Source organism: Condylostylus longicornis, unplaced genomic scaffold, assembly GCF_029603195.1.
Source record: "Condylostylus longicornis isolate FDR11 unplaced genomic scaffold, ASM2960319v2 ptg000009l, whole genome shotgun sequence".
Lineage (NCBI taxonomy): Eukaryota > Metazoa > Arthropoda > Insecta > Diptera > Dolichopodidae > Condylostylus > Condylostylus longicornis.
In genome coordinates, this window is record NW_026577978.1 from 1297758 (window position 1) to 1317978 (window position 20221).

General features: G+C 25.0%; 2 protein-coding genes across 2 annotated transcripts; one reads left to right on the plus strand and one right to left on the minus strand.

Moving 5' to 3' along the window:
• Positions 1–9858: 9858 nt before the first annotated feature.
• LOC129618587 (uncharacterized) lies at positions 9859–12286 on the plus strand. Its single transcript, XM_055533423.1, has 4 exons — positions 9859–9935; positions 10410–10529; positions 10792–11577; positions 11845–12286. Exons 1-4 carry the CDS (start codon positions 9878–9880, stop codon positions 12192–12194), a joined length of 1314 nt encoding a protein of 437 aa, XP_055389398.1. The 5' UTR covers positions 9859–9877; the 3' UTR covers positions 12195–12286.
• A 120-nt stretch (positions 12287–12406) lies between these two features.
• Positions 12407–19366, minus strand: LOC129618586 (HEAT repeat-containing protein 1 homolog). The gene is made up of 6 exons (XM_055533422.1): positions 18032–19366; positions 17738–17976; positions 16082–17674; positions 14694–16016; positions 13915–14621; positions 12407–13853 (listed from the first exon to the last, which is right to left on the minus strand). Exons 1-6 carry the CDS (start codon positions 19192–19194, stop codon positions 12534–12536), a joined length of 6345 nt encoding a protein of 2114 aa, XP_055389397.1. The 5' UTR covers positions 19195–19366; the 3' UTR covers positions 12407–12533.
• Between the last annotated feature and the right edge of the window lie 855 nt (positions 19367–20221).

Sequence of the window (20221 nt, forward strand, 5' to 3'; positions counted from 1 at the left end):
CACACAATTATTGGGCACATATTTGAAATCAAGTTTATTATTTATTTAATTTTATTCTAATATAGTGACTGCATTAATTGTACCTGTTCATTTCGTTCACATTGACAAATTATCATTTTAGTGACAGTGCAATATAGATTATTTCACGAGTTTTCAAATAATTTCTAATGATTTTTTTTAAACAATCTATTGTAAGGTTGAAGATAATTGGAAAAGACTTTTATAACTTCACAAACCCCCGTCCCCCTATTACAAGTTATTTAAGCATTATTTACGGACTTTATATTGTTTTTGCTAATATCTTTATTTAAACTGACATTTATAATAATTTTATTATAAAATAATATATATATAAATTATTTATATATATACATGTAGATTTAATAAATATAGGTTACCCCAATAAAATTTATTAATTTTAAACTACGATTACGAATAATATTATGAAAAAATATTTTAGAAACTTCATATTGTTATAATTCCAAAACAAGTTAATCAATAATTTAAGGATTTGATATTTAAAATCAATAAGTCATCTTTGTTATTATAATTTTGTATATAATTAATATCTAGATACACTTTACATAGGAATGCATAAAACATAGAAATGAAATATTATGTATGTATATCCAACTAATTATTCTAATTTATAGACTATGCCCAAAAAAAATTTAAGTTTATATTTATTTTCATTTTTAGCTTTTGTCACATATTTTAGCAATCTATAGGTCTGTCTGTTCATCTATCCTTCCGTCCGAAAGTCTTTACTGGCGTCTGCTTACAAAACTTCTACACTCCTTGAAATAAAAAGTTGAAACCTTATACTAAAACACAAATAACCAACAAAATCCTAAAAATTTTTGACTATTTACTCCGATTTTTCAATTCCGCATACGCAGAAAGGTAGACATGCTTCTTCCGCACATGTTTCTTCTTTCATGGCACAGTACAATTGAACATTAAAAGAGAAAAATGACTATCAAAAGCAACTACTTGTTTTCAAATTTTTGATTTTGGTTTATTGTCCTAGATGACTGACAATAACATTTCTGACATTTCAGTCACTAAAAAATAATGTATTTCGTTAGAAAAAAATTTTTTTCCACTTTGACTCTTGCCCAAATTACAACCTCTCGAAATTCGTAATATTTCAATTTTCGGTGCCATATATTTCCTACTCTACATAAGCTTATCCAAATTTCTATGATAGCTAGGAGGTATAGTGCCATGACGTCAAAAAGTATAATTATTTATCATAGCTCACGCCGTTAAACGCTGAATTTTGGCTATTATTTTAACGCCTCTTTCAAATTTTTTCTTTTGCTCATCCTAAGTGTATGCAATAAATTGATATATTTTAGTGTGTGTATAAAATTAATTTAAATAATGTAATACTTATGAATATCAAATGGACAGTTTATCACTTGTTGAAGAGAAAAGTGCTTTTTTACAAGCTAATGGTTTAATGCAACTTTATTTTTTATTTTCCTAATTATTTACTATTATTAAATATGTTATACAACAATATTCCCATCTACATAATATATATATAGTATGTTATGCATATATTTTATAAAAATTTATTTTAAAAATTTAGACAACCAATCAATTATTATTAGGGTTATAAAATTATTTTATTTTTAAGTAAATAAATTAAAATTATAATTATGTGTTTAATTAAAAAAAAAAAATATATTTTATTTGAATAACGTAAATGAGGTCTAATTATTATCAAATAAATTTGTGTAATTATTTCATCACCATTTAAATAATATATTAAAATTGAGTTATTTGTTCAAATTAAAATTTAAATCAATGATGTTTGTTAGAAAGAAAAAAATTATTTATGTATAATATATTTATAGAAAGAAATATGAATAAATTGTAACGAACCCTCTAAACTGCTATATATAATCCCTCTATAGCTGCTCACCATATAAGTAAGTATGCAACCGAACTCCGCTACTTAACCTCTGCTACTTTATTAAAATATACTTATGCCATTTAGGCACATTTAAAATAATATTTAATATTCAATGCTTTAAGTATGGCCAGGTCCACCTACTGACATAAGACTAGTCAGTTCATCTAATTAATGGAAACAAGCTCATCCCTAAAATCAAATATTTATTTCATTTAAAAATAGGTCATCACAAATTGATCTAATAATTCCAATACTTGATCTATAGTACTTCCAATATAAAAGAAACTCAATAATTATGTATATTTAATAACATTTCATTCAAATTATAAACTGCAATAATTAAAGACTGCATTTAATTAAAAATTCCGTCTGAATAGTTCAGACATTTCTTTAGTCTAACAAAATTAAATTATTTTTAATATCTACACTTCGTAACTTTCTCGTCTTCTTAAATTTTAACCGCAATCAAAAATTAACCGCATATTTCATTTAAAGATCAAATATTAGAGGACCTGTAACGAAAACCTGTAGGGCAGTTACAAAATTCAAGCAATTTATGGTAAGATTTAGAAACTGATAATAATGAATATTAAAACTAATATCCGAAGGCATTAATTACATTCGATTTGTAAGCGATTTGTAAGCGAAAGACTCACTGCATTTTTAAGATCACAATGTCCATGATTACGAGTTTATAAGAATTCGAACAATAAGGTCTATTTGCTACGGTTTAACGGAGTTTGTTAACTTTACAATCATTACATACAACTTTAATATACAACTATATGTACTTTTATATTAATCAAGACCACATTTGAACAGAAGTAACATAACAATCTTCCCCATTTATATGAAAACAAAAATTGAGCCCGATTTTTCGATTATCCCTCTTGTATCGGGAAAATAAACACAAATATGTATGTGTAAAACGAATAAATTTTTTCATAATAAACTTAATAATAGACCTAATAATAGTATCAGAATAAATATTTAATAAGCTTTTAATTTCTCATAATTAAGCAATTATCCTTTTTAAATGAGAATAAAGATGAAAATCAAATGAAACTACGAGTATTGAGAAAATAAAATTTACATGTGTATGTAAAGATCTTTTAAAACTAGCTATTTTCAATAGAAAATTCATAAAAGAAAAATATAAAATTTTATTTTTATTTTTTAGTTAATTTTTTCTTTTTATTACAAAATTTCCTAAAAAGAAAGTTTATGAATATGAAATGAACATTTTATATAGAAATTTTACTACTTATGTATAGAGAAAATTCAATAAAAAAAGAAAAGTTTTTTTAATATTGTAAAGAAATATTATTCATTCATTCTAAATATAATGTGTATGTTTTTATATAAATAATATTAATATTTTTGCTATACTCATATACGTACATTTATTTTTATAATAGAAAAAACTTTGTACATATAGCCTGGAACTACCCACATTATTTCGTTGTATTATGCTAATTATAAATATAACAATCATATGAATTCTGTATGGCATTTAGAAAGAATAGACCAACTCGACTTAATTAAAAGTTGAAACATCAAATGGTTCGAAAAAATACTTAAAACAAATTGGTACCATATGTGGTACCATACATATAAAACAACAACTATCACCTATTTCGGCATAGAGTGTAGAGTATTTAATTTCTTGAAATGAAACGCAAGGGCAACATCGATTTAATTAAAATATTGTATCGGGAAGGCAGCCGTCGGGAAAGTACGATCCATGGGCAGCATGCTAACCATTGAAATTTTGAGAATTTTAATCATAGATAACAGGTATAGGAACATAAAATTTCATACAATATTTCAATAAAGTCAATTGAAAATGTCATTTTTCTTGTAAGTACGTAATGTAAGAAGCTCGAGTGGCTTATACTCATACTCAGATAGTACATATTTGCCCATAACCGACAAAAGTTTGCTGATGACTGCAGAATGGAATCGATTTGACATAGTATGAAATCCAAATATACTAAATCGGCCAGAAAATTTTTCAAACAATTTGTATGAATACACATAGTAAAACAATCAAAATAATTTTTCAAAATGGAAATATTCGAACGCAATAATTCCATCTTAAAATCCTTCCCCTCTCCTACTCCTCCTCCTCCTCCTCCAGCTTTTGCAAAATTTTTATAAATTATTAAATCTAACCAAATATTTTTGGTTTTATTGAAAATTCTCAAATAATTAATTTTGTAATTATAGTAAATTAAGAAATAAATTTCAATAAAATTTGTAATTTTTTTTTAGGGTAAACACTTTCATATATAATCTCGTATTCATAAATTTTACAAATAAATTAATTTAAAATTTAAAAAATGAATATATGTAAGTATAGGTCAATTGATTTGATATTATTTTTTGCAAAAAAAAATGTCAAAACAAAATCAATTGAATTTTCCTAAACATTTACTCAAATTGAAATTATCGGATCAAAACATATTGGTATATACGCAAAGATCGATTTACACGTTTAATTTTATATACATACATAAACAAATTGTACATTAATATCAAGAAAAAATTTTTATACAAGGTAATCGAGACTCAATATTATTCCTACAATAGAGTGACAAAATGAGTATACTATGTGTTTCTTTTGCGTCTAGAGGTATTCTGTTTCTTATGCGTCTATCACCCTGTTTCGGAAATACCATCAAGTCTCGAGCATACCCTATATTATGTTTAATTTGTATTTCATATACATATACTTACTCTACATAATATGGTGGAAGTTCAATTGTTTCTTGTGATGAATTTAAATTATATTTTGATGAAAATATATGATCTTTTTCGATATTTGTTAACATTGCTGGAATTTCATTTAAATCAACTTTATATAGATCATTATTATCATTATTATTAAAATTATTTATATTATTTATATTAGTTTTTACATCAATATTTTCTATATTATTACTTTTATTTTCAATAGTATTATTAATTTTTTTTGAATTATTATTACTCATACTTCACAAATATTCAGAAAATTACACTTAATACGAATAATATTCTGTATTTTTAATTATATTAGATAATTACTATAATAATAAATTGAATATTTCAATTTCACTTGTATTTCACAATTTCTATAGAAGCAAAACTTTACTTTATTACTTAATCCTTTTACTTTATTAATATAATAACGTATAATTATTAAATTTTATGAAAAATTCAATTATGTAAAATTTGAATCTGTTCAACAATATCAAAAAATCACTGTAAAAATCACTATAATTATTTTCTTGTACTTTAAAATTAAAAATTTTAAATATTTAACTTTATAATTATAATTAAAAATTATTAAAATTTCTAAAGCGCATAAAATAAATCTTTAATTTACTGTGCTTTAATTACAAAACCGTAAATGTTATTAATAATTAAAATTAAATGTTCTTAAAGAAAACTTCCATAAATAATCTTAAAAGAATAACAAAAAAACGGGAGTAAGTATAATAGTACTCTAACACTATTAAAAAAACAAAAATTTTTTAATAAATAAAAAAAACTTTTTTTTTTCAATACAATTTTTAATCTCTTCTCTTAAAAATATTCTGAACTGATCGGCATATAACCGATCGCAAGGTATATTGTCCAGTTTAACGAAAATGTTGCACAAAAATGTGAGAATAACTTTTAATATTAAATATTAAATCTTAAGAAATTTAATCAATGAGTTCCGTAGATATGATAAAGAATATATGAGGCCCCTTCTGAACCCTGATATACCCAAGGTATTTACAAGTTTATTGTTTTTATACTCTGAATTTAAATATTAAATTTCAACAAAACTGGTTGATTATTTCTCTTTATATGCGTAAAAAAAATGTTAATTTGTTCCGAAATAAAAGTCCTATTGTTGACACATAATTTCTTTCAAAAATGACGTGGTTTCTCGTACTGTCAAACAATTAAAGTCCAGTTGTTGACACATAATTTGGTTCAAAAGTGACATGGTTTCCCGTACTGTCAGACGAAATTTTTATATGAAATTTCAAGAAAACTAATTTCTAATCGAAAAACGAAAAATCGGCGCGCACGATCGGCTCGAGACTTGGAATATTCCAAAAGTTGATCAAACCGACTTATCGCCAAAGTAAACTCAAATAAAAATTTTATTGAAAATCAATTCAGTCAAAATTGGAAGATGGAAAAATCGACAGAAATCTTATCTAAAAATAATTTATTTACGCTTCCCTACCACGAAGAATTGCGTTTCCTAGCGAAAACACGACATGTGAAATTTAATGCTATCACATAACCTCCCTTATTGTATAGGCATACGATCGGTAAAAAGTATGTATACACAATTCGTTACATACTTTTATTTATTTTTTTAAGTTTTTTTTTCTAGTTTTTTGCGCTTCATTACGCTTTCAATTACACATTTATTTATTTTTGACTTAAAATACCTTTTTTTTCTATATACTACCAATTATATTATTGTTATTAATATTAATAATTATGTCATTATTATTTACTTTAAGAACTTTTTTATATATTTTTTATTTTCTCATACTTGTATATAATATACGCAATGAATTTTTAGAATGCTCATTAAGAATTTCTTATATTATGAAGATTTTTAATATTATTTTTATTAAATATTTTAATAATATGAAAAAGTAATAAATATTTTGGTCCTACCCATCCATTAATTCATGTACAATATTTTACGAGAAAGCTTAGCTTACCGGATTTACCCTTTGCAATTAAAAATTAATATTGGTACATTTTATTTAATTATTTTTAATTAAATAATAAATTTAATTTGATTTAACGTGATTCTGGCCATACCTATATAGAAAATTCAATAGAAAATGAAATATTGGATTGTACGTACTCTTAACACATTGTTGACCGGGTGTTTTTTATAAGAACTAACGCGTGTGTCCGGCGATTTTTGGGAAAAATTGAAAATTCTCAACACTTTTTTTACATAATATATTTATTAGAAACTTTTTTATTGCATAATGTATTTATAAGGAACTTTGGACACATTGTATTAAATTACATGTTTTAATATTTTTTAAGAGTATGATAGGCTTCGTTATCGGAAGACGTCATATGAAATTCCCGGTCAACAATGTGTTAATATCTATGCTTAACATACACGAAGATTGCGAATATTTATAAGAAGTCAAAACATTTTAAATAATATTAATGTAGGTTAAATTTTGTGAAAAAAATCAAATTTGTATGCATACAAAAGTTTTTAAAAAAATACAACTATTTTTAAGAAATTAAATTGTCTCAGTCAAAATTAGTATAGTTTCAAGTATAAACAAAGTTTAAGCCTCAAAACTTCCCGAAAAACATCGACTTAGCAGTTTACTCTGCTTATGGGAACAGAGATTTTTAAATCTCGACTTAAATATATTATTTTTATATTGAAACGAGAAAAAATAGAGTTAATCATTTGTGGCACCCGTACGAATTTGTTATCCTACGACTGAACAAATATGCTTTAGCTGACCATGTCGGATGACCTTATACGTTTTATATTATAAACAGCATATTTAATTAATATTATAAACAGCATCTTATTTTATATTATGGAACCTGAAGAAATCCCACAGGTACACATATTTTAAATTAGGATCATATTCTTAATCGGAAATGTTAAAATTTTCTTTAATGTCCTGACAATATATCATACATATACACATTCATCTTCCTTAAATTCCAATTTCTATATGAAATTTAATAAATTTATTTCAGTCAATGACGATTACAATAAAATTTTTCACTTACATATCTTTCATATTATCAACTATATTACTAATACAATCTGTCTTACAAATGTAAACTGGTTCGTTACTTTTTATTTCTTCTTTATGAATTACACTTTTCCTGATCAACGAAAAAAAAAAAGAACAGAAGTTAATCAACGTCAGAATCTGATTAAGCGCAATGACTTAAAATGACCTATGATTTTATCATTTTTTTTTTCGTTCGTCTCATTTTGTTTTTTTATTTGTTTTAATTATGTAAATATTATTTTGTCTACAAATAATTATTTATAATCTGTATAAAATTCAAATTATACGCTAAATTTTCTATTATATAAATATAATTTTTATAATATCTTGAGAATTTTTTTAAAATTTCAGGAAAATGTGAAAATTATACGCTTAAGAAAACATACAATACTTGTATGAGTAAGAATGTATTTATAATAAAATAAAATAATTATATATTAATTATGTATTTTCAATATGTTCAATTTCAGGGCAAAAGAGGTCAGTAACTCCAATAATTTAACAAGGCCGAATTTGAATATTATTGGAAAATTATGCCTATTAAAACTGAACGCTAAAAAAATAAATTGTATACAGCATAGTTTAATAAATAAAATTTTATTTTTTTATTATTAGTGTCGAATATACAATTTGATATTATATTTTAGATTCTTACATAGTGAGAGAGTGTTGTATAGAATCCAAAGGAAGGTGCATTTAAAGCTCTTATGTAAGTTTTATTATCTAATGGAAATCAATTCAGGGAATGCAAGGAAAGACACGATGGTTTTTCCAGCTCGGAAAAGAAAAAATGAAATCCAGAATAAATACTCGCAGAGTAGATGATCTAAGTGTTTCTGTACGGCTATAGAATGCCCGAAAAGTGACTTCATATAAGACTTTGAATATTTCAAATACTTCTTATATTTTTTTTTTCGTTCACTTTCAGCTTTACTTACTATTAACGACTTAAAAATATTTATACATACATTACAATATTTATTTTAAATTAAATAATCACAAGTATGTAAATGAATTTCTCATTGTCAATTCAAAAATATTGATATGGACTACCTATGATGATCCCAATTTATATAAAAGCGTATGTTGCAGTATTGTGCGAATATATAAATCAATTTACTCACCTGCATTCTTTTAAATGCATTATCTAAAATAAAACTTAAAAAATTTTGTAATTTTGTATAAATAATTTGCAAAATTTCAATTTCTATAGTGAAAACCAACAAGTGATATGACTATTATGTAATTTAATATTTTTAAACTACTTTTTATAGGGCTATATTAAATCACTACACACTCAAATACTTTAGAATATTTGCATAATTGTAAGTAAGAACGGCTAATTATATTGAAATATTAAAATTATTTAAATAAATTATATAGGATTTTGTACGTATGTATAAACGCGTGCGAAACTAGGTCCAGTGTAAATACCAATAAATATTTACAAGAATAAAATTCAATTTTTGCCACCTTCCTCTCATGAAATCATCCTCTTACCCAAAAATTTACCCTTAGATTTTAAATTAAATAAAAATAGAAATACAATTCAATTTGCAAACTTCTTTGACATCATTATATCGAGATTACTCCTAAATTTATGCAAAATTATGGTAATAAGAGAATTATTTTAATAAAACGTTTTTCCATTATACTACATTACCTGCAATTGCAGCCTGTGTATGTAAGTAGAAGCTCTGGAATAAAATATTTAATATTATTATTGGTAAATGGTAATAATATCACTTATTTATCAATATATACTCGTATATATATGTACAAGCACACGTTACATTATAAATCCTGTTTAATTGCATACTCAACGCTGAATTAATTGTCTTGTAAAATGTTATAAAAATTTAATTGAAAAACTATGATTTACCATAATAAATCTTGATTGCCAACTAAAGATTATAAAAATATGTACATACATATATGTATGTATATATAGGTATATAATAAATATGTTAAAAATAGTAAATTTTTAATAATCATATCGATCACCTGTTAAGATTAAATTCTGATAGCTATAAACGGGTACTGATATTTGTTATCATTATTATTATTATCATTATTTATATTTTAAGATTTACGAATTTAATTTATTTTTTTTTAATATTTTGCATTTTAGTTCCTATAACTATTTTCTTTTAAAATAACTGTTAAAATGTATTTGCGGCAAATAATATTTGTTTTAAGTTTAACGCCATTCTATGTTAATTGTGGTATGTTAGATTTAGAATTTGTAGATTTTTAAGATTGTAGATATTTGAGGGAACCGAGTGTGACAGGAGAACCCTCCGATCCACTGCAGCCATTCCTGACTTATTGTAGCCTTTCCACGATTCCACCTATAATATCACCGTCCCAAGTATAAAACTGGAGATATTATGGGAGTTGGACAGCCTCATCCATGAGGAGTGTTTCGAATTAACCTCAATCTATTGATTTAGATAATGACTGAATATCTCAAGTTAAAAAATATTAAGAATTTTAAGGACGTTTTATAAAAAATAGTAATTTTATGTTAAGTAAAATTATACAATGATTGAACGCTAGAACATAATCCAAGTTCTTTTACATTTCTTAGATTTATAGTAAATTTTCCAGATAACTGCCTTAATCCAAAATTGATTATTATTTAGTTTTATGTACATACATATTTTTGAATTATACTTTTTCTATATTTTACATTGTAGTTAAATTCCTTGAATGCTATGAATGCCAATCGAATATTGATCCAGATTGTGCTATTAAACCAGGAAAACAACTTGAAGTTACAGATTGCCCAGATAATGATAAATGTGTTGTAATGGTTGGTAAGTGTATAAAAGTGATATTTAAACAAAATATACGATAATGCAATAAAAACAAACGTAACGCACTTTTTACCTACTATAAAGCGATTACACGAATAATACGAAAAAAAAAAATTTAAACAATTTTCACTTAATTTTGGATTTTCATCATTTTTTTTTTTTGTATGCACATACATACACACATTTTCTTTACTTTTTTAAACTTTACCTCCTATATCCTATCTTTTAATTATACATATTTCTTTACCAATTTTAATTGTAGCAAGTGATGGTATTACTCATCGTGGTTGCTATTCATCTATTATTACAAATGGTTATTGTCCAAGTAAAACTTGTAAAGCATGTGAAACATCATTATGTAATCATGAAATCTATCCACCGGATCGTCTTAAATGCTATCAATGTAATGGTGGTACAGATTGTATGAATGTTACAAATAGTAATTTATATAAACCATTACCATGTCAATATTATATTGAAAATGATAATGCACGTTGTTTTACTGATATTATTGATAAAAAAAAAATTGTAAGAGGATGTGTTACAAAAGATAAAAATAAAAATTGTGAAAATATTTGTTTAAAATGTAATTATGATGGTTGTAATAATGAACCAGGTACATATAATACAACATGTCAATTATGTGAATATAGACATGGTCCATGGACAACACCACGTAATTATGGTTGTAAAAGAAATCAAACACAATATTATAGTGATAATAAAGAAGAAGAAGGAAAATGTATTGTAACAAATTTAACAGCAACATGTAGTCAAGTTGTTTTATATGGTCATAAAGAAAAATGTTTTATACATTGGGATGAAAAAGAGAATTCATTGAAAAGAGGTTGTTCATCAAATAAAAATATGTTTCCAACAGCGAAATTTTGGGAATGTTATGGTGATAATTGTAATAGTGATTGTATTGATATAAAATGTAATGTATGTGATTCAAAAACCGATTTAAATTGTAAAATGAATACAAAAGTTTTAAACGATATAAAATGCCCAGATGAAACAGTATCATGTTTTTCATGTGAAAATAAAGGTAAATAAAATTAAACAAATTTTTATTTACAATAAGTATCAAGGTCTAAATTCTACGTAAATTAAATTCTTACTCAATAATTTTATTCAATTTTCATTGATCAAATTATATGGAGTCAAATTTTAAATATATTCAATTTTAGTCCAATTGTTAATTGGGCAATTTTAGCGAATTTTAACAATATTTTATTTTTAAATTATGAGGTTAATCATTGCTTATTTTCTTATAATACATTTACATGTATGTATTATTTTTTCTTTCTTTTAGATGGAGATCTAAGACGAGGATGTGGATTTCAAAGTACAACAAATGATGAGAAATGTTATCATTGTTTTGATGAGAATGGTTGCAATCGTGATACAGTTAGATCATGTTATAAATGTACATCAACAGAAAATATTAATTGTAAAGAATGGATTGATTTAACGGAAATTGAACATGAAAAATGTTCTAGCCCAGAAGAGTTGTGTGTCGTTACTAAGAGTAGTAAAGGATACATTGTTCGCGGTTGTGAAACAACAACAACTGAATGTACTGCTGGTGATCCAGATTGTAAACGTTGCAATGGAAGTTTATGTAATAGTGGTTTACATGAACATTTCTTAAATATTAATTAAATAAATATATTTTACAAAGCTTAATAAATAAATAATTAGCAAAAATTTTTTACTGATACAAATTTTGATAATTTTTTTTTTCTCATACTTTAAATAATGAGATTTATTTAAATATAAAAATTTATCACTTTGTGTTGATTTTTTCAGTAAGTAGTTTATATTAAATATTTATTAGAAATTTAAAATATTTAATTAAGATACAAGATCAATTTAAAATTCTTTAAGATTTATTTTTGAATTAAAATATTTTTTATTAACATAAAAAAGTTATGTTAGAATTTTTTATCAATAACAAAACTAAAAAAAATATCAAAAATATGTATTACAATATTTTCGTTCTTAAAAATATTTTTGTAATGATTCTCCAACAACTTTTTCCAATTCTATTACAGTTTTTCTTCCTGCTTCTTCAATAATAGTATTATCGTTCTCTAATAGTTCAGCCATAAATGGTATCGTTTCAGGTAGAAGTGAACTAAAATCTTCACCTAATTTTTTTGCTACTTCTATACAGGTTTTAAGTGATAACATTTTAATTTCAATCTGATCATTTCTACTTTTCAATAAAACTTCATAGTTTAATCGTTTCCAGGATACATCATTAGAAACTACTACAGCCAATTGTGAAATACAATTAATTAAAACTGTTTGAAGTTCTTCATTACCAATTACCAATGTATTTTCTATATGATCAGTTATTGGTGACATTAGAATATCAAAACGATGAACACTAATGAAACCTTGTGTATCATATAAGAAAATATTATATAATGTTTTCAAAATATTCTCTAATAAAATAACACATTTGTTTTTTTCCTCGAATTTTTCACTTAACTTATCTGATTTTTTATCTGACTTTTCAGATTTATAATTACATTTTATTAATAAATTTGCTGCATCTTGAATAAAATCACTAGCAAATAATACAAAAAGTGATTTAAGTGTTCCTGAAATTTTTTCAGACAAAGAAAAGTATGTAATACCACGATTTAATAATTTATCATTATCATTTCCTGAATTCCTCATAGCCCAATCATATAACTTTTGATAAAGTGGCCTGAAAGAACTTTCTGATAATTTTAGAATTAAACTTACAAATGTTTCTAAAATTTCATTTTCAATTTCATTAATTTCTTTCGTATCTATACAGTCATTCAAATTTGTACGAAAATCTAATATAGTTATAAAAAATTTTGTTAATTCATTTTGTAAAATATTAATATCAGCTCCTTCCGTATTAATAAAACTTTCTTTCAATAGTTTCATTAAATAAATAATTCCCCTATAATTTTCTTCCTCAATCAATTTTGTATAAATATTTTCACAATGTGGTGTTAATAATCGTAATGGAATTGAACTAGAAACTTTTGACCATATTGAATTCAACTTGTTGTACATCATTTGAGAACGATTATCTGATATCCTGTTATCTAGTTGTACCCAGACTTTAATTATTAACGCAAATAAATCCATATAATAAGGTCCCAAAAACAGGGGTAACGAATCAAACAACTTGTATACGCCAGCAAAAATTGCAATAGTTATATTATCTGGTGCTTGATTCTTAATATTTTCAGCTTCATCATTTAAAACTTCTACTATATATGGCATAAATTTATAAAGATTTGATATAGAATGAGCTTTCAAATTAGATGATATCTAAAATGTAAAAAAAAAACAAATGAATATCTTTCTTAACAATCAAGTGTAAATAACTTACTTCTGATATTGCTAGCACAACAGCAGCAACAATAGTTTTCGAAGTAGACGATCGTTTTTTTAAGATTTTCGATAATAATGCTAATATTTCTTTGAAATCATCAATACATATCAGGGCTAATTCTTTAGATAGCAGTTTAATAGCAATAAGTGCTAAATGTTGAATATTAGCTTCATCATGATTAGAATTTATATTTGACCCTACTGGTACTTTATTTAAAACTGACTTTATAATATCCTTCAAAGGTTCCAAAAGTTTGATCATATTCTCTTTGTTACATTTATCAAAATAATCCATTTTATATTGTAATTTAGTAATTAATAATTCGATCACTTTCTTTCTTACAACCGAAAGTTGATGTTGAATTAAGCCATGTACAACAAGAAGTAGCATATCAGCAGATAACAATGAAATAGCGTTGTCTAAAATTTCTGTGCAATGATGCAATATTATCTTCCAAAATTTATTGTGATTTGTTGCAGCATTTCTTTCAGCAGCAGTCATAACATGTGGTATAAAACTAAGTATTTTTATTATAAAATCTTGAAAATAAGGTTTTATTAATTTTTGTTGCTGTAGACTTAAACTTGCGATTGAATTAACGAAATCGGTTGATGAGGTTAAAGCTGACATAAATTGTAATATGGAAAATTTGTAATGCCTAAACTGCTTATCAGTATGATTGATAACATAAAAGAGTGATGTTTCTATAAAAATGAGAAATTCATCAATATAATAAAAAGAGATAAAACGAGTTTAGAAAAAATAAATGAATTTACCCAATTCTGTAACATCGATACTCATTTCATTGGATTCTTTGACCTTTTCTTCTGGCAATTTTCTTAAATATACAAAAAGTGCTACACAAGTTTCAATTAAAATGGTAGGTTCAAAATCTTTACAAATTTGTAATGCTATTGATAATCTTTTTGGAAGTTCTTCTGGCGATGAACTTCTACCCAAATTTCGGTTATTAACCTTAGATTTCTGTAACTTTTCTTTATCATCATTTACAACATGTGATTCAAAAAGAACACACAAAAACATCCATAAATATTGTTTTGCGTTTAATGTTTTAATTAGTTTTGTATATAAAAGTAATCGACGATGTTCAGGTACATCTAAAATTATGTCCGAAAAAACTTTAAGAATTGGTATTACTTTTGAATCCTTGTTGTTTTGTTCTGATATACCGCCATCGCTACACGATTCAACAAGCATTGGAATTACAGATTCAATAACATTAATAAGAATTTGAAATGTAAATGAATCATCTTGTCGGACAACTGACGAACCCATGAAGGTGAATACATTTGTAATATTATGTAATATTTGCTGTGGCACTATATTAGCAAAATGAGACAAAAGCATTAGAGCATGATGATGGGTTTGTGGATTCTGTGTTGAACGAATGCATTGAACTACGAGATCCATTCTTAAAGTATTATCATTAAATTTGTATTTTGATTTTTTGATAACTTCTTGAATTTTTTGACTCAAATTTATTAAGCAGGACAAAATTAACTGTTTTGCATAATCCAATGCAACCTGTTCTTCAAACTCTAAACATTTACTTAACAAATCAAATAGTATTGGTATTAATATTTCGGAGTTTTCAATATTTTTAATATTTTGTAATAATTCTAACAATGTAATTCCAATTTTCCATTCTGCCAAATTCAAACAATTTACTGTAGACTGTAAAGAAATAGCACGCCCACTATTAGGATTATTTCCACATAAATTTTTCATTTGGATTAAAATAGTTTTTATATGATCACCGTCAAGATGTAAACGTTTAATTAATTTTGCACCAGTAATGGAAACCGTACTTTCAGTAGCATTTGACATCGCTCCGATAATATGTCGCAAAAATATTTCTTTATATTTAACAGGCATTTTATCATACACATCTGTTTCAAAGACATTCATTATTATAGAAGCAATTGATTGAATTTTTCCGTTTATATTAATTAGAATATTATGATTTACGAGCGAATTTTCAATGAAATCCCATGCATTTCTATTTTTTGCCAGAATTGTTATTGTTTCTGCATCAAATCTATCTATAATATTTTTGTAGATTTCAGCGGAGAAATACTCTACAAATAAAATTGATTTATAAGATTTGTTTAAAATGTTAACATTTAATTCTACAATTTCTTACCTAAAGCAATTTTATCTTTGAATTTTAATTTTGCCTCCTCAAGTATTTTGCAACCCAAATTTATAAGATTTTCTAAAATTTTTGTATTATTTGCAAGTTTCATAACATTTAGCAGAAGAGCTTTCAAAACAATTTTCTCTTTATCGTCGTTTAATATTTTCAAAACTGAATTTAAAAAATCACGAGTAATTGTTATAAATTTTTTATCATTGGTTTCAGAATAACAAAGTAATGTGAAAAACACTACTGTTATTTGAAATTCATCCATTAAAATTTCTTTTTCAGATTCTAATATCTTCGATATTATAGCCAAATCATTTTCACTAACAGCAGATTCTAATTTCAATACGTTCTGTAAAGTTTCAATGATAGTTTTTCGAATAATAGATTCAGAATTATTCAATCCTAAGATTAATTTAATTAATATATTTCGGTTAATACTAAAATCCTTTTTATCTCCAGTTATTATGCAGTTAAATAATTTTATCGCACGAATTTGTAATTCATAATCTATGTTGTATTTATTAATTCTATCAAATATAAAGTAAAAGGAGAGATATTCCAATATTTCGGTAGATGATTGAAAAATTTGTTTCAATAAATTTTTTAAACAATAACCATATTCATCTTTCAATAAAGAATTTTTCTCTGAAAATGCTTTTGTAAGTACAACTTCGAAAATCCTCCTTAAAAGATTGGAAGTTTCCGATTGACTTGTAAAAGTTTTCTTTTCACATGATGAATCCTTTAAGAGTGATAATAGGAAATTTAGAGCGATTGATAACGATATACTATTCGGTTTTATAACTTGTAAGAAGTTATTTGATTGTGGAACAAATTTCATTCGTTTTTCAATTGATTCATATATCTTGAATGCCTTTAGTTTCAACGTTGCATTAGTTTTATATTTTAAAAAACTATGACTTAAAACTAATAAAATAAATGTACAATTTGTTGAATTTTCATAAAAACATTCATTCACATTTTCAAATGTTTTTAAAATAGATTCTGGAATCGGAAAACTTTTGATTTCTTGCATAATATTTTCGAAATCTTGAATTGTTTTCGGAATTTTAGTGGATGAATGCAAAAAATATTCCTTTAAAAATGGAATGAATGTTATTGATTCTTTTTTTGATAGCTTTTTTAATAATTTTAAATCATTTTCATTTTCTGACACAATAAGGGGCAGAAGAGTTATTAAAATCCGGTTTGTATCACAAGTTTTAACAAGATCTACATTTGTCATATGTTCAATAACATTGGTTTTAATAGTAAACCCCATATTTTTCTGTGAATTACACCTAATAAATATTTTAATAAGTTTCTCCAAGTACAATTCAATATCCATAATTTTTAAAAAATTATCTGGTGAAATTTTCAAAACTTCAACTAAAACTTTTTGATCGTCATCGCTCAGTCTGTCCGCTAAGCTATCTTTTATCATCGATTTACCTTCATTTGTTAAGGTAAGGTTGCGGAAATTCTGATTAATATAATTTATTGCAGCAATACGGTTTTCTGAATTCGGATGATATAGATTTTCATATATAGAAGTGCTATCTTCGGAATAAGATGATTTTAAACGAAAAGCTATAAAACATTTATATGGGTTTTAAAATTGTAAAAATCATAGCTCATAGAAAGTAAATATACCTAATATAAATTTAAGAGCTTGTTTTCTCTTTTCAGAAATATTGCCTTGTCCTTGCATTGTTTCTTTTACTATTATATCAAATACTGAAGGATATTGTTTTTCTAGCTGATATAAATAACCGGAATACATTTTTTTAATATCTTCTTGTAAAAGCTCATTTTCGTCGTCGGAGTCTAATTCCACAATGTCATCTTCTGAAAAATTTCGTTTGGTACTTTGATTGCTTTCTAAAATAGACCTAAAACGCAAATTTTCTTTTAAAACCTTTGTTATTATTTTATCAAATTTTTTACCTTATTACTATTTTACTCTCATGTTCTTGAAATCGTACTTCATCGAATAAATTTGTTAAAAACGATTGACACTTTGGCCATTCCGGGTCTTTATTGTGTATCTTGTCGAAACAAGCTCTTATTAAAGGAACACATAAAAATGTTACTCTAATACCTCTTTCAGATAATTCCTTAATATTAGAAACATGAGATTTTTTTGAAATAAAATTTATAAGTAACTTTTCAGGAAATTGCTTTATAGCACTTTGCAACTGATAAATTAATATTGATAATAAAAGAATATCAATTTGCAGAGATCTATGTTCCACATTGCAAATTTTTGATAATAAATTTTCTAAAATGTCTTCTTTTAAATTAGCTTTTGAAATCAGTAGAGCTGTTATCATAAAAGATGAAGCCGAAAAATCCAAAGAGTTCGATGAGAAACCCTTCAAAAGTGCTGGTAAAATACAAGAGATATGAGTCTCTTTAACAGTTTTACAATTCTCTAAAGCTGCTATTACTGTAATACAGTAAAAATTTATTTTTGTTTGCAACGTATTGCTTCTGTTATCTAATTCTCGAACAGATTCCAACGTTGAATTACAAATTGATCGTAAAAATGAAGCATCCTCAGAGGCTCTATTTTGTATTGCTGTCTTTGATAATGGTACACCAGCTTTTAATGATGCATTCATCCATATCCATTTTCCATTTGGATCACTCAAATTCATTGTTTGCAAACATTTCACAAAAATGTTTGTTTCATGATATGGTAATATAAGATCAATAAATTCATCTTTATTAAACTGATGAATATGAAAGCGTCTAATTAACCATTCCAAACATAAATGAGCTGGTTGCAACATAAAATATGGAGAAAGATGATAAAAAAATTTCTTTATCGTTTTGTTGATTAATTTATTAACTTCGGAATTCTCAACTGATCTTTCAAGTTCAATAGTATGAGGATCGAATAAAGTCTTTTCAAATTGTATAAAAGCTGGATTTAAAGCGCTTAGTTCAGAAATGCCTTTTTGTCCCAGTTGAAAAATTGTTTTTCTATCTTTTGTAGCTGCATCTTTTTTATCAAAAATTATAGACTGTTTGATTTTACTATCAACTAAAACAGAAGTTTGTGGCACTTTTAAACGCCGAAGTTGTTCAGCCAAAGATGTCGCCATATTTTTTTTTAAATATTTACTTTAAAATTAAAAAAATAATTTTTCACTTTTTTAAGAAAATGTTTAATTAACACAAAATAATCATGAACTTTGTTGGTTATTTAATCCCGCAGATAGAGCAAAAAAAACACGTGAATTACTGCCACAAAAATAATAGGTAAAATGAACATGCTTGAATTGACGTTTGTGTTTGTTTAAAAACAATTACTTATTTTTATTATTTAAAAATGACAACAAACATGACAATAATTTTTGTATCAAAATTTTTAAAGATTGGACAGTTGAAGCAAGATATAAAAACGCAGCGACGTAGCAGTTTTGTACTTAATTACTTTATTACATTATACACAAACGTCATTTATATATACGTAATACAAATCACATACATATATCATTTCTTTAGAAAACATATACATTTTCAAACATATATATTTCCGAATAACAGCGTTATCTTTTTACAATATGAAAATGATTTCAATTTTAAAATCTCGCATTTGTATTATATGATTCAAAATTATTTTGACAGAATTCATCAATTAATAGAAATTTTCTTTTTTTAAATTATAGCAACTTCAAATCTGTTTTTAAATAGATCCATGTTAGTTTTTTACTTCACAACATTCAGAACTAAATATTCGTTATATTGGCCCTTCAAATTTAAAAAAAAATTCAATAATAGCATATTGTTCTATTTTTAAATTAGAGTTGTTGAATTTTAGATTGTTTTCATTCTATTCATTTTGTTCATTATGTTTTGTTATATTCGTTTATTCCACTCTTAATCGTAATATTCCATCAAGTAGATCATTGAGTATAAATAAATATAACATAATAAACATAATTGCAACGTTTTTAACAAAAAGAATTTTTTCAGCGAAAATAATTTCTTTTTGGTAGGCTAGATTCTAAAAGAATTTTGAAGGGAGCTTAGCTGTTTTCCAATTTAGGATGAAAAATATTTTTTATACTCTTCTCAACCTATTCAAAAATTTCACTTTAAATATTTCAAACTTACATTTTGAAAGTG

Excerpts from the sequence above, each read along its gene's own strand:
- LOC129618587 (XM_055533423.1), top strand. The coding sequence starts at position 9,878 with ATGTATTTGCGGCAAATAATATTTGTTTTAAGTTTAACGCCATTCTAT. Across the intron at positions 10,530-10,791 it reads TAAATGTGTTGTAATGGTTG|CAAGTGATGGTATTACTCAT; the intron begins GTAAGTGTATAA and ends TTTTAATTGTAG. Across the intron at positions 11,578-11,844 it reads TTTTTCATGTGAAAATAAAG|ATGGAGATCTAAGACGAGGA; the intron begins GTAAATAAAATT and ends TCTTTCTTTTAG.
- LOC129618586 (XM_055533422.1), bottom strand. The coding sequence starts at position 19,194 with ATGGCGACATCTTTGGCTGAACAACTTCGGCGTTTAAAAGTGCCACAA. Across the intron at positions 17,675-17,737 it reads AGCTCTTAAATTTATATTAG|CTTTTCGTTTAAAATCATCT; the intron begins GTATATTTACTT and ends AATGTTTTATAG. Across the intron at positions 13,854-13,914 it reads TTGTGCTAGCAATATCAGAA|ATATCATCTAATTTGAAAGC; the intron begins GTAAGTTATTTA and ends TTTACATTTTAG.